At 37.7% G+C, this 24,303-nt stretch overlaps 1 protein-coding gene across 1 annotated transcript; it reads right to left on the minus strand.

The window, feature by feature from the left end:
* Window positions 1-1,214: 1,214 nt before the first annotated feature.
* LOC136208055 (chaperone protein dnaJ 6) lies at window positions 1,215-5,236 on the minus strand. The gene is made up of 8 exons (XM_065998893.1): window positions 4,885-5,236; window positions 3,009-3,107; window positions 2,825-2,926; window positions 2,492-2,551; window positions 2,298-2,404; window positions 2,143-2,225; window positions 1,842-1,932; window positions 1,215-1,742 (listed from the first exon to the last, which is right to left on the minus strand). Exons 1-8 carry the CDS (start codon window positions 5,017-5,019, stop codon window positions 1,538-1,540), a joined length of 882 nt encoding a protein of 293 aa, XP_065854965.1. The 5' UTR covers window positions 5,020-5,236; the 3' UTR covers window positions 1,215-1,537.
* Window positions 5,237-24,303: the final 19,067 nt, after the last annotated feature.

Consider the following 24,303-nt stretch of genomic DNA (forward strand, 5'->3'; position numbering starts at 1 on the left):
AAATTTATTGTAGGGTATGTATACAATTGGTCTTGTTAGACAACTTTATAGGTAAAATTGCATTATTTTGTATGTTACGGGGTTAATTTGCAGTTTTCTATGAACAATTGAGACAAATTTGACCCTTATTACATTAATAGATAATATTGGTTATGGATAAGTTCAAGTTCAAGGATAAAGAAATGACTCTTCTATAATCTCTATTTATTCAAAATTTGTTTTTGGTGTTGGAATCCCCATGAATAGGAGGAATGGTTGTTAAACTCTTGTGTAGCCTTGAGAGAAATTTCTCTGATACTGAGTTTAATGTAAAAAAAAAAAAAAAAAAAATTGGAGCAGCTATGAGAATTTGGTAGCTAAGCTTGAATTGTGAAGAAAGTAAGAAATTGATATAGAGAAAGAAATGGTTGTTAAAGATGGAAATAGAAAAAGGTATAATGTCATAATAGAGTGTATAATGTCCTCTAAGGAATAAATATTTCCTCGTGCAAAGAATCAAAGAAAGAAAGGAGTCAAATGGCACCCACACCTACACCCACACAATCAAACAATATCCAAATTGGTCCCTACAACAACAATATGAATTTAATTTTTGGAATACCCCATCCTTGTCTTCCTTTTCATAAATATTTCTTACCCTTACACTTCCACATGCCACACTTAATGTAACTATCTATCTGCTGCAATCTCATCCAAATATTATCTCATTTCACCCTAATCTAACTTAATCACCCTCATAATCTTAAAACCTATATACATATATATATTAAGAATGTATATATAAAGACCGCCTAAATGTATATACCATCTCACAATTACTACTCTTCCGCCCTTTCAAATTCAATTTCACTTTCGTATCTAATCAAATTATCCTTTCCTCCCATTTTCAAAATTTCAAGATAATACTCATGGCAACCGACAAATTTGTTAAGTATTACATGTTCAAAATTTTAGAATGTATATATAAAAACTGCCTAAATTTATTATCTCACTCATGGCTATAAAAGGTCAAGAGACGGACCTTGAATTTCATTCTTAACCCATCGTTGTCAAACTTTCCACACCGACACCAGGACCAGATTGTTACAATTAAACAACATATGAACAGTTAGCTAGTACAGAATTAAGATAAAACTACAAATCTGAAAAAGGAAGATAGTTTTACTCATCAGTTCTTTTAAGCCTAATATCCATAATGAGGCCCACATCCACAGTTTGTACCTTGCATAATTGCATTATTGAAACCCCTTATCAAACAGTGAGATCAATAATACACAATTTATAGCATTTATATAGTATATAATAGTATGGAATATACATACATTACAATTATGATTTTTAGTGAAAGATATAGCAAAGCCTATTCAATATATTGATTCAAATTCAAACATGGAGTAACAAACATCTTCAATTTTTAGGATACACAGAATTTAAATCTGTGCAAGTTGCAGTAATTAGACTCACCTACAGCACACGCAGGCAAACTTACTATTAGCAAACATTTGGGTCCTAGTGCAATATTCTATCATAAAACAAGTTACTTTCTCTTTGATTTCCTGGAGGAGGCCTTACGGCTCTCTAATTTCTTCTGTATAGCTTCAAATTCTTCTTCTGTGGGTTCAGCAGTTGCACTACTACTACCACCACCATACTTGGAGAACATGGATTCAAACTGGACTTTTCTCTCGCTTCGTCGTTGAGATATAATGGCAAGTAGCTCTCCTTCAGATTGTTTATTTGATCTGTGAAAAAGTACATATGAAGGTCATAATACAAATTTGCAAAAACTAGGATCAATAAACATTTCATAGATATAAACGAAGAACTCAGTAAAAACTCACGTTGCCTTCCTTTTTAAAGGGCTTGTAGGAGGTTTTGTTTTGGATACTTGCTTAGCCCATTTCTGGTAAACTTTAGTTTCCTTCAATTCTCCTGTGAGAATAAAAAGGAACTTGTGTAAAAAGTACTGCAACATGCAGTAAAATGATGCCAAAGATCGCAAGCAAACTAAGACAACAATCAAAAATTTGTAATGTATTCAGCTGTATATCTACAACCCTCTAACCAGGAACAGAAATCAGACTCAAACCTCTGAAGCTATGTAGACAAAATAGTTATAAAGAATCTAGAATAAACTTTTACCTGCAGATATTGCCTCATCAAGCAAATCCTTGAATCGGTGTGAATCAAGCTTAGGATCAGAACACAGCATCGAGCAGAAAAGTCTGACAAGGAAAAACTATACAATTATACAACCAAGCCTAAAGAAAATAAAGCAGGTATATTTTAATGCATACCTGTTCATGTGACCCTTGTATTTCTTATAAAGATCAATTAAATCCTTTTTCTCAGAATCAGACCCTCTGTAATTTGCTTCAAACTCTTCAATGTCGGCTTCAGTGACCTGAAATGATGTATGACCATCAGCTCAAGGAAATTGAGCAAAAATTAATCCATGAAATCAGCAAAATTCATAAATAGAAATTAATACCTTCTTGTACATGGCTCTGAAATAATCTCTCAAATTTTGTATAACATCCCCAGCAAGATCCTGTCCAACAAGAAGAGCATAAATTAATTTAAGACAAATTTAGTTACATTATCAATGAACCTACCACATCTAAAATGAAATGGAAATCTAAAGCTCATATAGCATCGCAGAATGCCATGGATTATGCAACTGCATGTTGTGCACAGACACAGAGTAGAATCCTGTCTCTCCTTTACAATGCTTATTGTGGAAGGAAAACAACTCCATTCTGACACAACACCCTATGATCCTGGACACTACCAATTCAAATGAGTACATCTATGTAAAACTTACAGCATCATCAACGCAACCAGTCTGATCATAGACAGCCCTTTTTTCCTCATCACCCAGAATTGATATCACCTTTTGTAATTGCTGAAATTTTTCTTTAGCATCCTATTTGGAGGACCAGACAAGAAGTCATAAGCAGAAACATAGACTAAATGAAAAGAAGCGACAAAATCTATGGGAAAATCACCTCATCATCAGGATTTTTGTCAGGGTGTAGCCGCAATGCCGATTTATGGTATGCTTTCTTTATTTCTTGTTGAGTTGCTGTCTTCTCAACACCAAGTACCTGCAGGAAGTGGTTGTTATTTGATAAAGCTTTCTACAGCATAAATGTCAATATAATAACACGTGTATTATATGCAACCTGAAGGCAAAAGAAAGAAGCAGACAGAATTTAAAAAGGAAGCACAAAAAGAAATAAAATATAAGCCTAAGCCGTGAAGAAAGGAAACAAGGGAAACCAAACAGGGATATGCAGAACACAATATTGTGAAACAAGTATCGCCTATTTAAAGCAGGAAAGAAAGTAAATTTCATCTCCTACCTCTAGGATCTTGGCATGGAAAGAGAAGTTTCAATAGGAAAAAGAAATCTTGAGACCTCAGTTTAAAACTCATGCAAAATGAAATGCAAGCCCCTCTTACCTATTAGTCATCATGCACATAATATTTTAGCCTTAAAATGCAACCCAATCATACAGCAACATGAAATAGAAACAGGTCCTCGTTTTTAATCAAAACATTTAATTATATCTTCCTAACCTACCATTTAGCATTACATTTACACATGTTTCCACAATCCTTAAATCTTCGTCTATTCCTGCCAGTCTAAATTTTGAATTATAATCCCAACAATCTACAATCCAAAGAAAACAATTCCAGATATATTTCTATTTCTAGACTTTCCTTTTCTTCCCTGCATTTTATGGTTTTTCTGTTGTGTGAAGGTAGTTATGGAAGGCAAACATGATAGCCTCAATCAGGACAGCTTACATGTTAATTATAAATACCAGATTAAAAACATCACTTACGCACTCCGATGGGCACCTATCTCAAAATCAGATAATAGCAGTTGGCTATATGGTGAGAAGAATAATTCCAACATCTAAGGAACTTTTATCATGTCAAGTATATACAAATAAAAAAAATATGGTCAGAAGAATAATTCCATCATCTAAGGAATTTTTTATCATGTCAAGTATAAAGGAAAAAGAAAGTGAATTGTCAAACATGAAGACAGAAGTAGCAAACAAAATTATGAATAAAATGAAATTAACCTCCTCAGGTAACATGAAGGGCATAAAAGAGGAGTACAACCCGAACTAATTAACTAGAAATATTCCATGTTAATATTTCTTATAAGCATGATCACTGAGTCCTCATAATTCCACAGTGCAAGCATGAAAATGAACTAACAATGTCAAGTGACCTCGCTCAGCAGCAAAGAATGCAATGAGCTCTTCCCACCACCTCTTAAGGTGGAGGAAGCAAGAACATTAATAGTCTCCCTAGCCTTCCACAAAAGAGCTAAATACAAATAATCTTCACCATTTCAGGCCTCCTTCACTTGGGGGCTAAATTAATCTTTACTTTTTGTTTGTATACCATAGATGATAAATTAACTTATTGTTTGGGAATCATTAGGCCTACTGTGTACTAAACAATCTGTTAACACTATCACAATAAGGCATTAGTATCGACACTTATTGGAACTTTGTCATGGAACAAATCTTCTAAGTAGCAATAAACCCGTCACCTGAAATCAAGGGTTTTCTCATAGCTAAAAAATATCCAACCGGCCAAATGATATAAGCCTAACTTAACACTCATTCCACACATGCAATTGCGCAAAGGATAACAAATTAAAACACAACCTGAAAACGTCACAGAAAACAGAAACGACGAACGACTCATCCGACCAAATCAAGCACAACTCTCAATCTAAGCAAGTATGATTAATATAATTAATCCCAGAACCATCCAACTCAAATTCAAAAGGCGTCAACTGAATCTAGAATAAGAACATCATGAAAGAAAACATTCTACTAAATATCATTTTGTCACCTCATATAAATTCATTTCATTTTCGGAAGATCGAGTAAGATTGTCGTGCTGTTCCTCGTCTTCCATTTCAACTTGTTCGTCTTCTTCTACTTCTTCTTCTTCAACAGGAACCCTAGATTTATTTTTCCTCCCCATTCCGGCGCAAAAAGAGAAGATTAGTGTATAGAGGAGAGTGAAGAGTGAACAGGTGTTATAGAAAAACAGCAACTATAGTGTATAGGCAAAGTCCTTAATATCAATATTTGTTGATTTTGTGAGTTTCAGTTCCCGCCTCTTTCCCAATTTTCCCGCCGCGTTGATCTGATGTGGCGTGTTATCGTGTGCTGTGGAGTTGCTTGAAATACAAATTTGGATCTCAAGTTCTTTTTTTTTTTTTTTTGAACAAAATTTGGATCTCAAGTTCTGAATCGTCGATATTATGTGAATGTGAAATTCATGTTGGACTTTTAATTTGGACCTGCTCTATCATATTTTATTGGCCTTTTAACAAAATACCACAAAAATATTTCAAAAATAATAAAAATAAAATTATGATTAAATCATACTGTAAAAATAAAAATTATTTCTGAACATGTTATTAATTTTTTTTTAATGTATACATATAACAAATAAAGTATTTTCTCCGATCCTTAAAATATATTAAAAAATAATGATTTATATATTTTAATATAATTCAAATCATTACTTGTAAATAATTTTTTAAAACTGGATTTCTTTTCCTACAATAAAATATAATGACTATAATATATATAATTATAATTATAAATTCAATTATGGGAAATTTGGCAGTAATATACCGTCAAACTATGGATAAAGAAGTGTTGGGTAGGGGTGAGTAGAACCGAACCGAAAACCCAAAGACAGAAAAAACTGAACCAAACTGGACCGAATTATATTTTGGTTTGGTTCGATCCTACTTTTTAAACTAGTTTGGTTTTTTTGTTCGGTTTGATTCGGTTTGGTCCGGTTCAAACATGAACAAAACCAAACCAAAATACAATATGTACTACTCTTAATTTTAAGGTTTTAAATTAATTAACTAATTATATATAGAAAAGAAAAAAACAATTAAATATGTTTTTTCTCTCTCAACTAATTATAAATACAAAAGAAAAACTAATTATATGATTATTTTCTTTATATAATTGTTTAGTTAGTGAAGGAACGAGTAGTTGTAGGGCTCTAGTTCTTTGTTTGGTCCAAACATGAACCAAACTGAACCGGACCGAAATAATTTGATTCGGTCCAAACCAAACCGAATTATAATTTGGTTTGATTTGGTTCTAAAAAATAGAGGTAAGTTGGTTCGATCCAATTCGGTTTAGTTCAGCTTTTGGACCGAACTGGACCATGCTCACCCCTAGTTTGGGTGCTGTTACAAGTGCGTGTTGTTCTCTGTCAAAATGGAAAGATGCGCGGAAGGAGGGGGTTAGTCAAGTTAGGAGATTCAATGTGAACTGGGACAAACGGTGGTCTATTGGCAGAAGCCAACTACTAGTTATGTTAAGTGTAACGTTGATGCGGTCGTGTTTCAAGCAATGGGAGAATCCAAAACAAAACGTCGAGCTTTCAAAGAATAGTTTTTGTATATGAACAGTTCTTCACAGTTGTACCAACAATTTTATTGCGTGTTGTGACTCTTTTGCGGGATGTAGTATTCAAGTTTTTCTAGTTGAGGCGTTGGCTTTCCGTGATGCGATATTCTAAGTAGTTTCACTCCCCTTTCAGTATGTTCAGTTCGAAACAGGTGCCAAATGAGTGGTGGATCGCATTTCAATAAAGATTCGTGATATTACTGAGTTCAGGATTGTTATAGAAGAAATTCGATATTTGTTACTTATCTACCCATATTGTTTTGTGGCTTTTGTCTTTAGATTAGCGAACGATGTGACACATTTAATGTCCCTTCATTCCTGTTTCAATACTAATTTCTTTAGTGTTATTGTTACTCCTAGTTATTTATATTATGCCTTTTGTATTTTCCACTTTTTAATAATAATTCGCTTTTTTCTGGAAAAAAAATAAAAAACGTTAATCAGAAAAAAAAAATATTGTTATTATAATTATTATTATGTGCAAGTAAAATAAAAAAGGATAAGGTATAGAAATAGTCTCAACATTGGCAATAAAGATTAATTTTTTCTCCAACGTTATAAATATTGCAATTATATTTTTAATATTTATAAGTTTGACCAAATTTATCTCTAACTATACTTATGTTTTATACAATTAATAATCTTATTATTTCTAGTCAATATGTGAGTTACAGATTAAAGATATGTGTAAACACATGAAAAAAAAAAATCTAAAAGATATCTTGTGTGCCCTCTAGGATAAGTGGTAATTTTAAAAAAGAATCACATGTTTTTTATTTGTCACTAAAGTTTATGACACACATGTATGATGAAAATAAAGAGATTTATGAATGCCTAGTAATAACTGAAAATTGACCCAACGAGATTTAAATATGGGTAAAATTATGCACATATCTTTTTTTAGAAGAATGATGATTGTTTCATTCGTAGGAAAAATAGTACATCTCAACATAGTAATTCAAAAACTTATAATTCATAAGTACATCGGAGAAGCTCGAAGCTGCATTTTCAATATCATAGATTATGATAGAGTAACAGTAGATATGCTTGAAACTATTTTGGGCATAACAACGAGAAACACACTCCATCCAGAATTGATTTCATATTATTTGTCTTTAGGAATGACTTCATCATCTTTCAATGAGCCAACTCTAAAAGGAGAAAGAACAAAATATATAAAAAAAACTATCAAATCTACTGTACTAGATCAATAAAAAAAATGTATTTAATAAAGAAAAAGCAAAACAAATCAAAGAATTGACTTATCTTCTAACTAAAAACAATAAAAAAACCCAAAAATCTAAACAAAGAAGAAGAGAGTTTGTTGGCAATATGCACATGTCTTTAATCTATCATAAATGTGTAATTTACATCTAAATGATGTTAAGAAATAATATTTATATAAGTTTGAGCAAATAAAAAAGAAATAATATTTATATTGAGAACCAAAGTTAGGCAGTTTTTTTAGGGGATTTAAAAAAAAATTATCTATAATTATGTCAAATACTAATTTAAATTATGTCAAATTAAATATATAATTTTTAATATAATTTTAAAACTAAATTTATATATTAAGAGTTCATGATATATTTATTAGAATTTAAAATTTATGAATTAGGATTTAAAATTATTAAATTAGGGTATAAAAGTATATATTATTTGTTATATATAAAAAAATAGTGATGCTTTAATAATTAATTTCAGTAACCATTATTTTATTTTTTTCACCATTAGATAATGAGATAGAAAATTAATCCAATAGTGGAAAAAAATAAAGTCATTATCCAATAGTGGAAAAAAACAAAGTAACAGTTAGACATTGTTTGATAAAACACTTAATTACTTAAATTAAAATATTAAGCATTTATTTAATTTAAATGCGTTTGATAACAGTTGTTTCTCTACCACTTAAATTAGTTAATTAAGGGCCCGTTTGTTTTATCTACTGTTTGCTGTTGCTGTTACGGTTTGCTGTTTGCTTTTGGAAAAAACTGCTTTTCCAAAAAGCAGAGGTTCTCTGTTTTTGTAAGAGGCTGCTTTTCGGGTGTAAAATGCAAACAGGAAATCATTAACCAAACACATAATGCTGTTTTTCAATTGTAAAAGGCAAACAGGAGGTCACTAACCAAACACCTAAAACTCTCCCTTTTGAAGTGAAAAAGGCAAAAGGAGTCTGAAAATGAGCAACCAAACACACTCTAAGTTAACAATCACCTATTTTAATAAGTCAAAATATTTAACTTAACATTTTAAGTAAATATTATCAACTAATATTTTTATAAAAGTTACATCATTCGATACTTTCAGCCTTTATAATATTCAGTACTTAAAATTCAGTACTTATTTTTCAGCATTTAATTTTCAGTTTTATCAAACAACACCTTACTTTGTTAAAAACAAAATAACTATAATGTTTATTATGATTTTTTATGTAATTTTTTTTTTACCTTATTTTAAATAAAATCAAATTTTTACAAAATGACCGTGAAATGTCCAAGAGTTATGTGTGTTAAAACAAAGTATGGGCTTTGTCGAAACCCATTGAAACTTATATAGTGAAGCTTCAAGCGCACATCAACTTATAAATCTTTAGTTGGGCCTGTTACTTTGTTTCAAGTCCATCCAAACTAAAGACTATTTAAAATAAAAACCGTATATAATTATAAAATTATAATTAAATCATGCAAAACTTAATTCTCAGTATTATTTTCTATATATTATAAATAAAGTATAATTTTATATCCTAATTTATAAATTTTATATCTTAATTCATAAATCGTGAACTTTAAAAAAATATATCTTAGACTTCTAATTCATAAAACATAAGTTTTAAAATATAAAAAATAATAATATTTTTTTAGATTACCACTATTTAAATTAGTACTTGATATAGCTGTAAATAACTTTTTAAATCCGAATCTCTGTATAAATTTTTCTTTTAGTTTTATAAAGATATAACAGTGCCTCTAAATATTTATTTCTTTTAAGGAGAAATTCTATATACCTCTTATATTATAATTATTATAATTGAAGGTCTAATCTAATATTGGAAAATCGGGTGGATTTCATGCATTATTAATGGAGTTGTCTCTTTAATTATGGATTTTGTTATCGTTACTATAACTGTATGGCATGTTGTCATTAATCGGAATAAATCAAAAACATATTTATATACGTAAAAATATATTACATGTTTAAGGTCAGCCTTACAAATTATCAGGCCCTTAAGCAAAAAAAGTTCAATTATGAAACTTTATTCTCAGGGGATGTTTGTTTACCTACTTTTCACCTCTTGTTTGCCTTTTCATTTTAAAAGGCAGAGTTTTAGGTGTTTGGTTAGGTTTCTCTTGTTTGTAAAACTTTTACAGTTGAAAAGCAGCATTAAGTGTTTGGTTAGTGATCTCCTGTTTGACTTTTACACCTGAAAAGCAGGCTTTTACAAAAGCAGAGAATCTTTGCTTTTTAGAAAATCAGCTTTTTTCAACAGCAACCAGCAAACAGCAACAGCAATCAGTAAACCGTAACAGCAAACAGCAACAGCAAACAGTAGATAAAACAAACAGGCATTTAGTGGTCTCCAATAATATCGCCGAAATAAATATAATAAAAGAAAACTTTATACTCAATTTAACCAATTTATATAGGCTATTATAGTTAATGAATTTTTTTTTTTATAAAACTAATTATTCTAACAAAAACCAATGCTAATTATTTTATTTTATTTTATTTTATGAAAACCAAGACTAATTATTGAATCCAAGGCTAATGGTATTTCAAGAAAAATTAGGGGCTTAATGCATATTTACACCTTTAACTTTTTAAATAACCTATCACACAGTGGCGGAGCCAGGATTTCATATCTGGGGGAGCTAATTTTAGCCACACGGTTTAGAGTCATTTTCTAATGTCAAGCCCGTCAGAGCTGGGCAATTTTTTTTTGCTCTCCAGCATAAATTGTTTCGTTTTAATGCATATACATATTTAATTTTCTAAAATTTAATGCTAATTTCCTAAATTAAAACTCTTAAACGAATATATTATTCTTTATTTGAATATTTACATTGGCATTTTGATTAAAGAAAAAAATTACAATTAATTAATAATAATGATGAAAAAATAATTAAATTAGATAATAATATTGATATTTTAATTTAAGAAAAAATTATAGTTAGATAAAAAAACAATGATGAAAAAAATTAATATTCACATTACACAATAAGAAAAAAAAATGGGATATATTTAGACAAAAACTGAGGAGTACATTTGTTAGACGAGGTACCGCAGCCTAATCTCCCGGGCGGACCGGGGGGTGGACAACCTCATGGCGACGTAAGCGGTGATTGGCGCCGAAAGCAACCAATCGTGGAATCAAGCTGCTCGGCAGGACCGGAGCTCGGAGATATGGAAGAGTCGCCACCCACGAATGGGAAAATGAACACCGATCCCTTGCGGGAGACCGGTGTGGTTTCGGAAAACTTAGGTACGAGCCGAGAAGGCTAGTTCCTTTTCGGAGAAAGGCTACTAGACACCCCGACATCGCCCGGTTATGAACCACCAGCCTCCAACTCAGCATGTTAGGCGATAACGGACTAATCGTATACTTCTTTAAGTTTAAAATTTAATTTGAAACCCTTTTCTTTCTTTTTTTAGAAACCGTTTTGAGCATATATTATTGAAAAGCCATATCAGTAAAGAATCACCCATTTATGTTTATACATACACAGAGAGAGGAAAGAAAGAAGTGATTTATTTACACCTGTATTAAATGTGATGTTGTGTATTCTACACTAACTTATTTCCCCAAAACGAGTTCATTTACATGGTTCGCACCTTAATCGCCGTTGGAACGATTTAGGTGCGTTTTAAAACCCTGTTTGATGAAATTTACCCGAATCGCCGTTGGAACGACTCGAGTATTTGAAAACGTTTGAGATAAAAACCTTTTAATGAGAAAACGTGGTTAAACATACAAGTCAATTTTATTTTGTACAAATTCTTTAAGAAAATGGTTCAAAACTCTATTATTCGCAAAGAAAACGATTTTAATTACAATATTCGCTCGATCCGTCGTTGGAACGGACTAAGGTTTTAAAACGTGGTGTTTTGAGAAACGATTTGAAATATTAACAAGAATGACTCTATTTATTTATATTAGAAATCTAAAAACTCATTAGTTTAAATAATTCAATTGAAAACTCTCTTTTTTGTGATTTATTTTCCCCTCTTATTTAATGGACTCTCTAACTATTATAATTACAATAATAAACTCCTTTAAACTAATATTTACACTCAAATAAAGCCCATTTGAAACATGGACCCATGAATGGGCCCAAAGAATAAGGAAAATAATTTATACATACATATATACATTTAAATAAAAAGGGAAGATATGGAAACAAGAGTTAACACAAAAGAAACTATATGTATATGAAAATAATAGGTATAATACATTTATACAAAAAATGTGAAAATACTAAGTAAATCCTATAACTAAGAAAATAATTCTTATCCAAAGATAATTTTATTCAATAATTGCTAAAATAACCCAAATGTTCCAAAACTATATATATACATAACTAATATAGTTTTAAATACCAAAAATATCATATGCTAATGTATAGTAATCATTTCCCAAAATACCAAATAACTAACATTTAAAACATAACCCAAATTAATAAAAAAAGGAATACATATATATACTTATACTTATATTGTAAAATGGAATAAAAAATAATATACAAATATTCTAAAATAATTACATATACTAAAGGTCTAAAATAATTTGAAAAACATATATTACATAACTATACATATATATATTAAGGATTAAAAGCTTAAAAGTTAAGAAAAAGGGACTGAAATAGCATCTTTTACGTTTTGGCAGATTTACCGACGGGAAATCCGTCGGTAAACAGCATTTAGTGACAGAAATGACAAATTACAGCAGCACTCCAATATTTTCCAGTTTTAGTCGAAAGCTTTAAATTAAATCTAATTCAATCGTTTTGGATTTCCGAACTACAAAAAATGGATCATAATCGAAAACGGAAGTTCCTAAACGACGTTTTTTATTTCAAATCATTATTTGGAAATTTCTTTTAAATTAAAAACTTGTAATTACAACGTTTTCGATACCCGAACTACCTTTTTATCGGATCACGGTTCGTATTGGGATATCAAAACGATGTTTTTTATTTTAAAACAAAACCGAATTTTATTCAACACGAAATGGAAATTAAATCAATACGCTAATTAAATAAAACGTGACAAAATAAATGAATAACTAAATAAATAAAAACTATAACATAAAAATAAATAGAAGAAGAAGATAAATAAAATAAAATAAAGAGAGTCTAATCCTCGGATAATACCTTAAATTCGGTATCTGACAGTCGAAGCCGATTGATTCCACGAACCACGATCTTCCGTTTTTTTATATTTTTTTAGTAAAAATTGAACTTTAGGAAATTTGGAATTTTTGAGAAAAAAAAATATTTTTCTCAAAAATATTATCTTTCTCTCCTAAAAATGTTTAGAGTGAGAAAGGCTCCAAGAAAATCCTCCTCCTTTTGCATTGGGATCCGTGCCCTTATATAGGGAAACGGATCCCGGAACTTTGGGCGACGCCCAAGTAAAATTGGGCGTCGCCCAAAGTCGTTGGGCGGCCGCCCAAGGCTTATTGGGCGGCTGCCCAACACTAAGTTGGGCTACCGCCCAACATTTGTTGGGCGAGCGCCCAACGCAAGGTTGGGCGCCCGCGCTCACCCAACGCTCGTTGGGCGTTTGCCCGACGCGGTTGGGCGCCCGCCCGACGACCCCCGAGGCGTACCTCGCGCTATCGGGCGCGCTCGCCCCGCGGCCGCCGAGCGCGCGTTCCGCGCCGTTGGACGCTCACACGTTGCGGCCGTCGAATGCGTGCCCCGCGCTGCTGGGCGCGCACGCTCAGTGGCCAACGAGAGCGTGCCCCGCGCTATCAGACTCGGGCGTTGCTCGGACGTCGAGAACGTGCCACTCGTGGTTGGACAAGTGCGTCCGACGGACGCCGAGCGCACGTCCTGTGCCGTCGAGCGGGCGTTCGACCATTGTCGACCGCGCGCCGGATGCCGCTAAGCACCCGCGCCATGCCGCTAAGCATACGCGAGCCACCTTACCGGCAACAGCGACCCGCCGTAATTTTCTTTCCTTATTATACGCTTATTATTCTTTATATTTTTTTTGTTTTTCAAAACTTTCGAAATCAATCGCTTCAACCGTCTTGTTTTCAGGTTTTCGTCACAGGTCCTCCGACTCAGTGTCTACAGTTGCCCCTACTTTTCTATTTTGACAGTGATGTGTGTGTTTCGAAAACGTTTTTTTCTAACATAACACATGCAATGTAAAACATATAAAAGTAAAAGACACGTAAAGAGTAGGAGGGAGCATACCTGACCTTCGCGCTGCAAGTTCCTTCCTCATCTTCGATCTGTCCTTGCCTCTAAATCGGCCACGGACGGACGCTCTTTCTAGGAACCTAGTCTCTAAATCAACTGCAAGTAAAGCGGCTCAATAGCAACCCTGGTCTCTCAATCGACCGCAGGTAAAAGGGCCCAAAAGCAACCCCGATCTCTAAATCGACCGCGGGTAAAAATGGCTCAAAAGCAACCCTGGTCTCTAAATCGACCGCAGGCAAAATGGCTCAAAAGTAACCCTGGTCCATGACCGCGGGTAAAATGGCTCAAAAGCAACCCTGGTCCACGACCGCGGGTAAAATGGCTCAAAAGCAACCCTGATCTCTAAATCGACCGCAGGCAAAATTGCTCAAAAGCAACCCTGGTCCACGACCGCGGGTAAAATGGCTCAAAAGCAACCCTGGTCCACGACTGCGGGTAAAATGGCTCAAAAGCAACCCTAGTCTCTAAATCGACCGCAGGAAAGATGGCTCAAAAGCAACCCTAGTCCACGACCGCGGGTAAAATGGCTCAAAAGCAACCCTGGTCTCTAAATCGACCGCAGGCAAAATGGCTCAATAGCAACCCTGGTCTCTAAATCGACCGCAGGTAAAATGGCTCTTTCTAGCGATCCTAGTCTCTAAATCAACTGTAAGTAAAACGGCTCAATAGCAACCCTGGTCTCTCAATCGATCGCAGGTAAAAGGGCTCAAAAGCAACCCCGATCTCTAAATCGACCGCGGGTAAAAATGGCTCAAAAGCAACCATGGTCTCTAAATCGACCGCAGGCAAAATGGCTCAAAAGCAACCCTGGTCCACGACCGCGGGTAAAATGGCTCAAAAGCAACCCTGGTCCACGACCGTGGGTAAAATGGCTCAAAAGCAACCCAGGTCTCTAAATCGACCGCAGGCAAGATGGCTCAAAAGCAACCCTGGTCCACGACCGCGGGTAAAATGGCTCAAAAGCAACCCTGGTCTCTAAATCGACCGCAGGCAAAATGGCTCAATAGCAACCCTGGTCTCTAAATCGATCGTAGGTAAAATGGCTCTTTCTAGCGATCCTAGTCTCTAAATCGACTGCAGGCGTGTAGTGATGCATATAGATGGGTGAATGTAGCCTAGTCTATGGATGCATGTAAACACCTATGTGTGTGTGTGCAGGTGACTGTGCGTGCGTTTGAATGTGCATAAGTGTGGCTTATGTGTTTTGCTTTATGCGGATGTATGGACATGTGTGTATGCAAACTATGTATGCGTGGATGAGATGGTCGAATGGATTCCCTTTTCATAGGCTGGAGGATTTCGGTAGCTTTAGATCGATAAATGATGCTTCGGGTCATCCCCAAGGTGTGTAAGGACGAGGGTGAGGATAAGTTTGAAACCAAGGGTTATAAGGACGGGAATTTGGTTTTGATGAGCTTGTGTCAAGGAAAGGTATGTGGCGATGCATAGAGATGGGTGGATGTAGCCTAATCTATGGATGCATGTAAACACTTATATGTGCGTATGCAGGTGACCGTGCGTGTGTTTGAATGTGCGCACGTGTGGCCTATGTGCTTTGCTTTATATGGATATATGGACATGTGGGAATGCAAACTATGTACATGTGGATGAGATACTCGGATGGATTTCCTTTTCATAGGCTTGGAGGATTTTCGTAGCTTCAGATCGAGAAATGATGGTTCGGGCCGTCCCCAAGGAGTGCGATGATGAGGGCGAGGTTAAGTTTGAAACCAAGGGTTGTAAGGATGAGGATTTGGTCTTGATGAGCTCGTGTCAAAGGGGCTCTCGCTTTTAACCAGAGTTTGACGTATTCATTTTCTCCCTAATTTTTGCCTGAGCTGCCCTTTTCGGGTTTTCAACTCAACGGAATCTCTCCGATATTCTCTATCTCTCCTTTTGCATGAACTGCTCCTAGGGGTTTTCAATTCATCTTTTCTATATCTCACTGATTTTCTCTATCTGTCCTTTTGCTTGGATCGCCTCTTTTGAGGTTTTCAATCCAACCTTTTTGTTCAATTTTTCTTCTCATTTTCTTTCTTTCTTGATTGTGAATGATACCGGATAGCACAAGGGGTTTATATCCACGGGCCATTTCTATGCTAATCATTTGACGATGAGTTCATGCCCGATGCCTTCGTTAATGGAGAAGCTTCCGCAGTGAGATGGACGTTGATCTGATTGTAGGGCCGTGCCCCCGATTAAAGTTACCGTCTTGGCGTAGGTTAGAAGTTGATGCTAGCGTATGCCCCTGCCAACTCGAGGTGAGATTTCGTGTGCGCCAAACTAGGGATACTGCCGTTGGGAGTAGCTATGGAGGAGAGACGCTTCGGTCGAAGTTTGACCCTTGAGAGGACCACATAGGAGCAGAGGAACCAGACTTCATGGAGCATGAGAGAGAGGAATAGTCTTTTTTTTTAGTTTTTCTTTTTTTATAGATTTTGGATCGGTTTATGGGTGTTGGGGTGATTTCAGTTGAGATGGGGTGTCTATTGATGCGGGTGTTTTCATTACAAATGCAACCGTCTAGCTTAAATAAAGCACCTAGCAAAGATACATTGAATTGTTTACTGCTCAGTTTATTAACCGCTGTCACCAAAGCATGCCCTTTCGGGTTTTCACACTTCAGTTATTTTAACTCTCTCCTTTTACCCCGGAATTTTCAAATAAGCGCCCCGTGTGGTTTTCACTTATTGGGGTGTCCCTTATTGTTGCATAGGCCATCCTTTGCGGATTTTCAACCTATCGGGATTTGCTTTCTTTTTTTTTTTAATTTTCATGAGAAGGATTCCTCGGTTCCCTCGAGATTGATTAAAGTTCTGAACTTTGTTGCCGCCTTCGGCTTCACTTGACTACGCATTTGATCTTTCTTCGTTACAGTGAGCTTTTCTCGTACATTTGATTACACATTTGTTGGACAATGTCAACCGCTCTTGCCACCTTGACGCCTCTTGGCTGATCACGTCAGCTTTTGATTTATTTTCTTTTACTTCCGATTGACTTGACTTTGCCCCAGGGCCTTTTTAGCATCATTTTTTTCTTTTTTCTTCTTCCTTTGTTTAACTTTGAGTCATCATAGGTCTAAACCCTTTCGTTGATCCTGGAACAAAATACTTTATCGCTGATAGGTTAGTTTCCCCCGCCTCGTTCTAAATGGCGCACTCCTGTACTTGTGTCCCCCTTTGGGGGGAGAAATCTTTGTCGGTGCCTCAGTGTAAGTATGGCTCTGAGGGCTTGTTGCTTGCTCCATATTTTCTTTTCTTTTTCTCTCTTTTGGACTTTGTTGATTGTCGCTCAATCTTCTTTCTGCCAAAAGCCGATGAGAACCCTTCGTTTGATGGGTCTACGGCCGACTTATCATCGTAGAGTCAGGGAATCGTTTCTCATGATTTATTTTGCTTTTTTTTCTTTTTTTTTTACTCTCTTAATTTTCTCTCTTCAGTGGTTAAGTACTGAGTAATAAGTATATTCTAGAGCTTACGTCCGTGCCATGATAGAAGCGGGAATATCTCAATTGAGTAGATATCAAATGTAAGTACGTATGTTTAGGATAAATTTGCGGAAACGAAATTTCATTGAATTCAAAAGGAGGTTAATAACATCTTGTGGAATAGAAGATAAAATAAAAGACAAGGATAAAGACTACAAGTGCACTCCTCTCTCTCATGCTATTTCAAGAAGCTTCAGATTCTCCCACTTCATAAGTGTCCTCAATCTCGGGAACTTCTTCTTTAGATTATCCTGATCCGTTGTAGACTTCGCCATTCAAGGAACAAGTCGAAGGCTTCATCTGTTGAGAAAGATCTGGATCACTTATCTTTCCAGCTTCGATGAGATCTTGGATTTCATGTTTCAACCTCATGCAAGTGTTTGTTTCGTGACCATATTTCTGGTGGAAGTGGCAGTAGCCCCCGCGTTTGACTAATTCAGTGGTTTGACCTCCCATGGCTGGTAGACGGTGAAGTATGTCACGCATTCGTAGACCCTCCAACACTTCAAACAAGGGTTGGGTGAAAGTGGAGAATTCCCTTTCCTCCCTTCTATACTGAGTGGGCGACGGAGGGCGAACAACCCTGGTAATCCTATGTCCCCAATGATGTGGATCTTGTTGTGTTCGTGAAATATGGTGTGAGACTACCCTTGGTGGAGTGAATGTTTGTGGATTAACTTGTGACGCGAGCTGGAAAATAGGTTTCTCCACAACGGCTTTCGGGATCTCCGCAACCAGTGACTCGCTTAGGACCTCCCTGACCAACCTTTTCAGCTCTATCTTGAATTCATCTGAAGCAAGGATATCGGGAAGAACTCGCTCGATTTCTGCTCTGAGATTGAAATCTCCTATCATCTCTTGGGAATTTTCAACCCCCTTATGCTTAGTATTCTCCGGATCATTAAGAGCACGTTTGAACTCATCAGAAAAGATGTATTTGGCTAAAGCCCCTTGCACACGGCTCTCAAGATTGTGGTTTGAATTGCTGGACTGGGCCATGAGTTGGGTTTCTAACAAGGAAAGAGAAAGGATCGGTGAGTGGAGCTTTTTAGGCATTATGAATTTTGATGATGCACGTGCGATGCGAATGCTAAAGCTATCTATTTGTGCCTCCTATAGATGGATGTATGATTTATGCATGATTCGTGGTCTGCGCTTTATTTCTCACAACATAAACATGATTTGACTAGAGCTAAACCCTTTTTTTCTCTTTTTTTTTTACCAGAGCCGTCGGCAGTACTTTGATCGTTTGTGCTAACTTACCTGTTTGGAAGTGCCGATGCCCGAAACCATTTCAACTGTTATACACACATTAGTACTTGCAATGCTTTATAAGATGTACAATGTTGAATGACGCTTGACACGACTGACACTTGTGAGATTGAGACGACCCTTATGATAAGTAGAATTCCCTAGGACGCTAGGTAAACGAGAGTGTACCCCAATGATATCCGTGACGTGTAGATACATTGGAGGGGTAGCGACCTGAGTGGTGGGAATGACATACTTGGTACATTGATACGACTCACGATCTAAAAAGAACAACCTAAGCGACCATGCATGAGGTGTATATGAGGGATTGCCATCATTGGTAGCAATGACGTACTTCGAAGATACACGATGTTACATGGGCTGATGTGACGCTCATGGTATGTCTGAGACTCCAATAGACCGTGACGGAGACATGCGGGGCACTTGTCCATAGTTTATTTGGTATTGATACTGATAACAGGGAAACGTCTTTCTGGGAAACACAAGTTTCCTGAAACAGGCCGGGATAGAGGGTGTGTCCTAAACTAGAAGCAAACGGGATGAGACCACCGCATATAGGGTGTGGGTCGATGGTTAGTTTAAACCCAAAACACTAATACGTAGACGTACCAACGGAACCTTGGTGTGTTATGCAGAAAGTGGTGACACCCGGGGTGTGCCTCAAACAGGTTAAGGCATAAGGAAGACGCGAGTAACATACGTGATGTGCGCCAATTGTCAGCTTCTCTCGGAAAGCAACTATTACAATGATGGCTATTATTTAACAGGACAATGAACATGAAATACCCGATACTCGAGGTCCGACTAGGATGCATATGTCAACATACGAGGTATGTGCCAATTGTTAGCTCCTACTTGACTCACTAGTATCATGACAGAGTGGTTTGAAACATGGTGCATTTAGGAAGTACGATGACGTACATGGTATGCCTTAGAGGTAGCCAAAAGACATGATGGGAGTCACCCTCGATGTGCCCCTCATGATTGACTTATACACAATGCACGAATGATGTGATGACTTGATTTTGGGATTTTGACCGTCGCGGGGGAAATCCGACATGTTGGGTACGAGGCACGAATAGGGTACCCATATGACACACGTATTATCTGACCAACTTTGGGCATAGATGAAGCACAGATATGACTCAAGAGGTACCTCCTACAACATTGGAGGCGTCAGCTAGACACAATACCGACACATATGGTGCAGTCTAAGGATTAACACAAGCTAGAGACACCAATATCTCAAGGAATTTACGGACACCGGTGCGTCTGGTAGAATGAGAGGTGTCCTAATCCGATCGAGGTACCAACGAGATACAAACGATGACTTACCTGGTATGTGTCAAAGGTCAACTCGTTTCATAATGCAAACCAGACGACGAAATGTTTTATGAGAATCCCTAAAGATCTTACGTAGATATGTATGACGTATTTGGTCCATCATCGATATTTGAGATACCAGCAACGACACACAGGGTAGACTGGAACCTATCACTATGAACAATTTGAGGGGCAATGAAGGCCCAAACCAAGACCTTCGAGGCAAGTGCCAAATGTTGGACTTAGACGCGGTACGAACAATTCGATACTACCGATACGAGCGAGACCCAAATAGCGACACATATGGTATATGTCTCAGACTCGTAAATAAGGCAATTCGGAGTTCGGGGTGCATGGACAATAGTAGCAACGATGTAGGGGGAGCGTGTCGAGGATTCGACAATATAAACAAACCGCCGTTTGAGGCGTACTCAAGACATGAGTGACAATTTACAGGGCGTACGTCAAGAGTTTGACAGGAACCTCACGACATGAACGACTCAGTGTGTCAAGGTATGAGCGGGATGCTCGAGACGGCCCATAGGGTACGTGCCTAAGGGTGTGACTTGGACTTGATGACATGAATCACTCTATATGACAAGTACGGGCCAAAAGTTCAACTTGAACTTGTCGATACAAATGACTCGACATTGGGGGTGTAAGCAAGATGCACATGATGACATATATGAACTTGCCCCAGACTCGACTGGAACTCGATGACATGAGTGACTTGACATTTGACATACGAACAGGACGTACCGAACCGCGTATATAGGTGTGTGCCACAAGCTTAACCCTGACTGGATGGTATAAACGACTCAGTCTTTGATATGTGAGTAAGGTGCGAGGGATAACATACGGAACACGCGTCAAAGGTCGGTCCAGAATTGGATAGCCTAATGACATATTCGTGGGCTACAAATATTGTCAATGATAAGGCGACATGTGGGGCACATTTTGACAAGGCCCAACGTATGACTAAGGCACAAGCGGTGACATACGGGATATGCACCGAAAGCTGATACGTGTTCGAAGGACTAGTGTCACATGTTTGGAATACTGACGTGTTACGATATATGATGATACACCTGGTATGTCTCATATCGATTTGCCCATTTTTGAAGATGCGACAGCGTGTCTCAAGAAGGCCAAGGATGCGCGGGTTACTTTAGTACAATGACGTGTCGATATACAAGGTACGACCGAGAGTACCAATGGGGCATGAGGATGACCTACTAGCTAAGAGGTTAGTGCAATGGATTTATTAGATGTGACGAGGTGACACATAAGACGCCAGTTACAGTGCGGATGTGACGAGATGACTTCGTGCGCCAGAGGGCCAATGTGAACCTGGGGTCCGGACAGTGGGACGATGTAAATACGAGGGGGCCCCAGGACGACCCACGTGGCACCCCTAAAGGTATAAATGGGAAGTGTGGACAACTCACCAGTCAAGGGTCGTTTCGAAGTTCAGGGTATTGCCCATAATTTTGAAATACGGAGGTGCTACGTATGGACTACCTCCCCAGATGCGAATTACGACAGGTAAACGAGATTCATGTGAAACAGTTCACCCGACCCTAAGGTTTCGATCTTACAACCACGTAACTTTGGAGTATAGGTGCACGGCCCACCGACACACGTGGCATGTCTTAGCGTGCGAAGGTCATGATGGCAACCTACGAGGTGAGGGGCATGGATAATACAACAACGTAATTTGGAATCACTTAGTCATTGTGTATAGTGTGGCGACATCCGTGGGTATGTCTTGAGATACGAAAGGGAGGTGACGACGACCCGTGAGATTATGGTTCTATTTGAGATCAAGGTACCAGTCATAATCTTGAGATGTGTTGGCTAAGGCGTAGCGACATACATGGTATGTCTTGAGACATAAGTAGGACGTGTATGAGACATGTGACGAATGGTTAATTTGAGTCTCGGGAGGAACCGATGCCATGACAATGTTTCTTTTTTTGAACTATCGATAAGTTATCGGCGATGTGGCGACACACATAGTACATCTCGAGTCGACCATGCGAAAAGTGAACAGAATTTGCCCCACGATGCGAATGTTATGACAAACGAGGTACGACCACCAAGCAGTTTGGATCTAGCAAGGATGCATATCTAACGAACAGTATTCCTAACCATGATAGAGGGAGGCAGAGTACGTCGTGACACATGGGACATGTCTCCGGATAACTTAAACACGGTAGAAAAGATGCATGTGATATGCCACGATGCACATGGCATACCCCCTAATGGTATAAAGAGGACGACAAAGATGTGCGCGGCATATCCCACACAAAGTATAACATGACAAAGACGTTGGGAATACCTCAAGGTCTAAAGGTGCTCCTTCGGACTAATATATGAGACACATCACAACATCCGGGGTAGACCTTTTGAAGGGCATGCGAGACATGGTAAAGACACGAGATACATTGTGATGTATGGGGTACATCTTCTGTTAGGCACCTCGCAAGACGAGAACTCAAATCATGATATACGGGGTATGGCTCTAGACTAGCGTATCTGATATGGAAGACGCATGTGCGACCTATCGCGATGTACGACCTTGGCAATACCCGGACGTACGCGATGCACGGCGGTGCATCGAGTACATGTCTTGACTGGTCTATAGCTGACGTGATGGAGAAGCCTGGGACACTTCACAATATGGAAGATGGGACAAGGTAAGGAGGTATGGGATACGTCACGGCCCAAATGGTATGCCTTTCATCTAACGTACATAGCATGGTGAACAAGCACCTGACATGCCCTGACATATGGGGCATGCAACTCATGCCCCTCGCTTGGCGCAAGGAATGAGGCGAATATGTACAGGATGCGTTATGACACATATGGTACACCTTTTGACCGGTGTGTAATGACATGGTAGAGACACAAGGAATGGGTCATAATATACGAGGCACAACACGGAAAAGACATATGGGATATGTCACGACATAATAGGTACGCCTCTTGATCGGTGTCTGAATGATTAATGGAAGATGCATGGGGTGCGTTACGTCTCATGGAGTATGACAAAGTAAAGATGCAAGGAATACATCACCCCATGACAGGTGGGACTCATGACGGGTGGACACGTGATGACACGACGCAGCAAGGATATAGCGGGCACGCCACCAGAGAATGGTACGCCTCTTGACAGGGTAAGGACGTATTGGAGGTGTCGTGACATACGGGGTATGCCAAAACCAAAGGCGTATGGGATACGCCATGACATAAGGGTTGTACCTTCTGACTAGTGTCTGGGATACAAGAGAAATGTACGAGGTAAGCTACCATACATACAGTATGCTAAGGCAAAGACGGATGGGATACGTCACAACATAATGGACATGCCTCCTAGCTAGCATACAAACGACACGGTGAAGATGCACGAGACGTGCCAAGGACGCATAGGATGCATCCCAGCACCCAGGTATGGCAAGGCAAAGACGTATAAGATACGTCACGACATAACTAGTATGCCTCCAGAATGACACGCGACGTTGGGGTCGACTCTTTCTCACATTCCTAATAAATATGTCCTAAGTCTATGAAACCTAATATAGCTGCACATAATTTGGTCAGCATGCAACGCTCTATATGGTACGACTGCAATGATTTGTTAAGCATAGGATGCATTATGACTTAAATCTGACTCGATTGATGTGCAAACAGATAGAAATCCATACGAACAAACTAGTTAGCGAAAATCGTACATAACGCGTAATTAGATTGCAATAAGAAAACGTTAGATAATAATCATAATCATCACATCATCTCTCTTCCATCCTTATTCCTCCACACACTCGCTGGTCCAAGTCTCTTTCCTAGGATTTTGGCATGGGCTCACATCATGGTCCAGAGGACGCGTGATATCGTCGATTATTGCGGAAAAATAAATCACTTATCAGACAATACAATTCGTTTTGATGTACCACGTTCAGTGACTAAAAAATCGACCAAGTTGGATTGTTCTTTCGGAATAACTCGTCTTTTGTCCTTTCGCGAGACGCATTAGTTCGGGTTTTGACTCCCTTTGAGCGCATCTCAGTTTTTTAGACGTGGTTCGAGTTATTCTTCTAGTCCAATCGTTCGTTATCGTCCATGACTCGTTCCCTTTTATTCACGTGGATTCGTGTCTCGATTTTTGGATTTACAACGGGATCTTTTGAATCTATCGAGAGACATAACCACGTGTTTATTTAGTGATGGAATCACTTTTGGATTTTATTTTAGGGAACAGACTCATCGCGTAACGTGTTTGTTCTTAGCGTCGAGGATTCGTTTGCTCATT

Source organism: Euphorbia lathyris, chromosome 10 (genome assembly GCF_963576675.1).
Source record: "Euphorbia lathyris chromosome 10, ddEupLath1.1, whole genome shotgun sequence".
In the NCBI taxonomy this organism is placed as follows: Eukaryota; Viridiplantae; Streptophyta; class Magnoliopsida; order Malpighiales; family Euphorbiaceae; genus Euphorbia; species Euphorbia lathyris.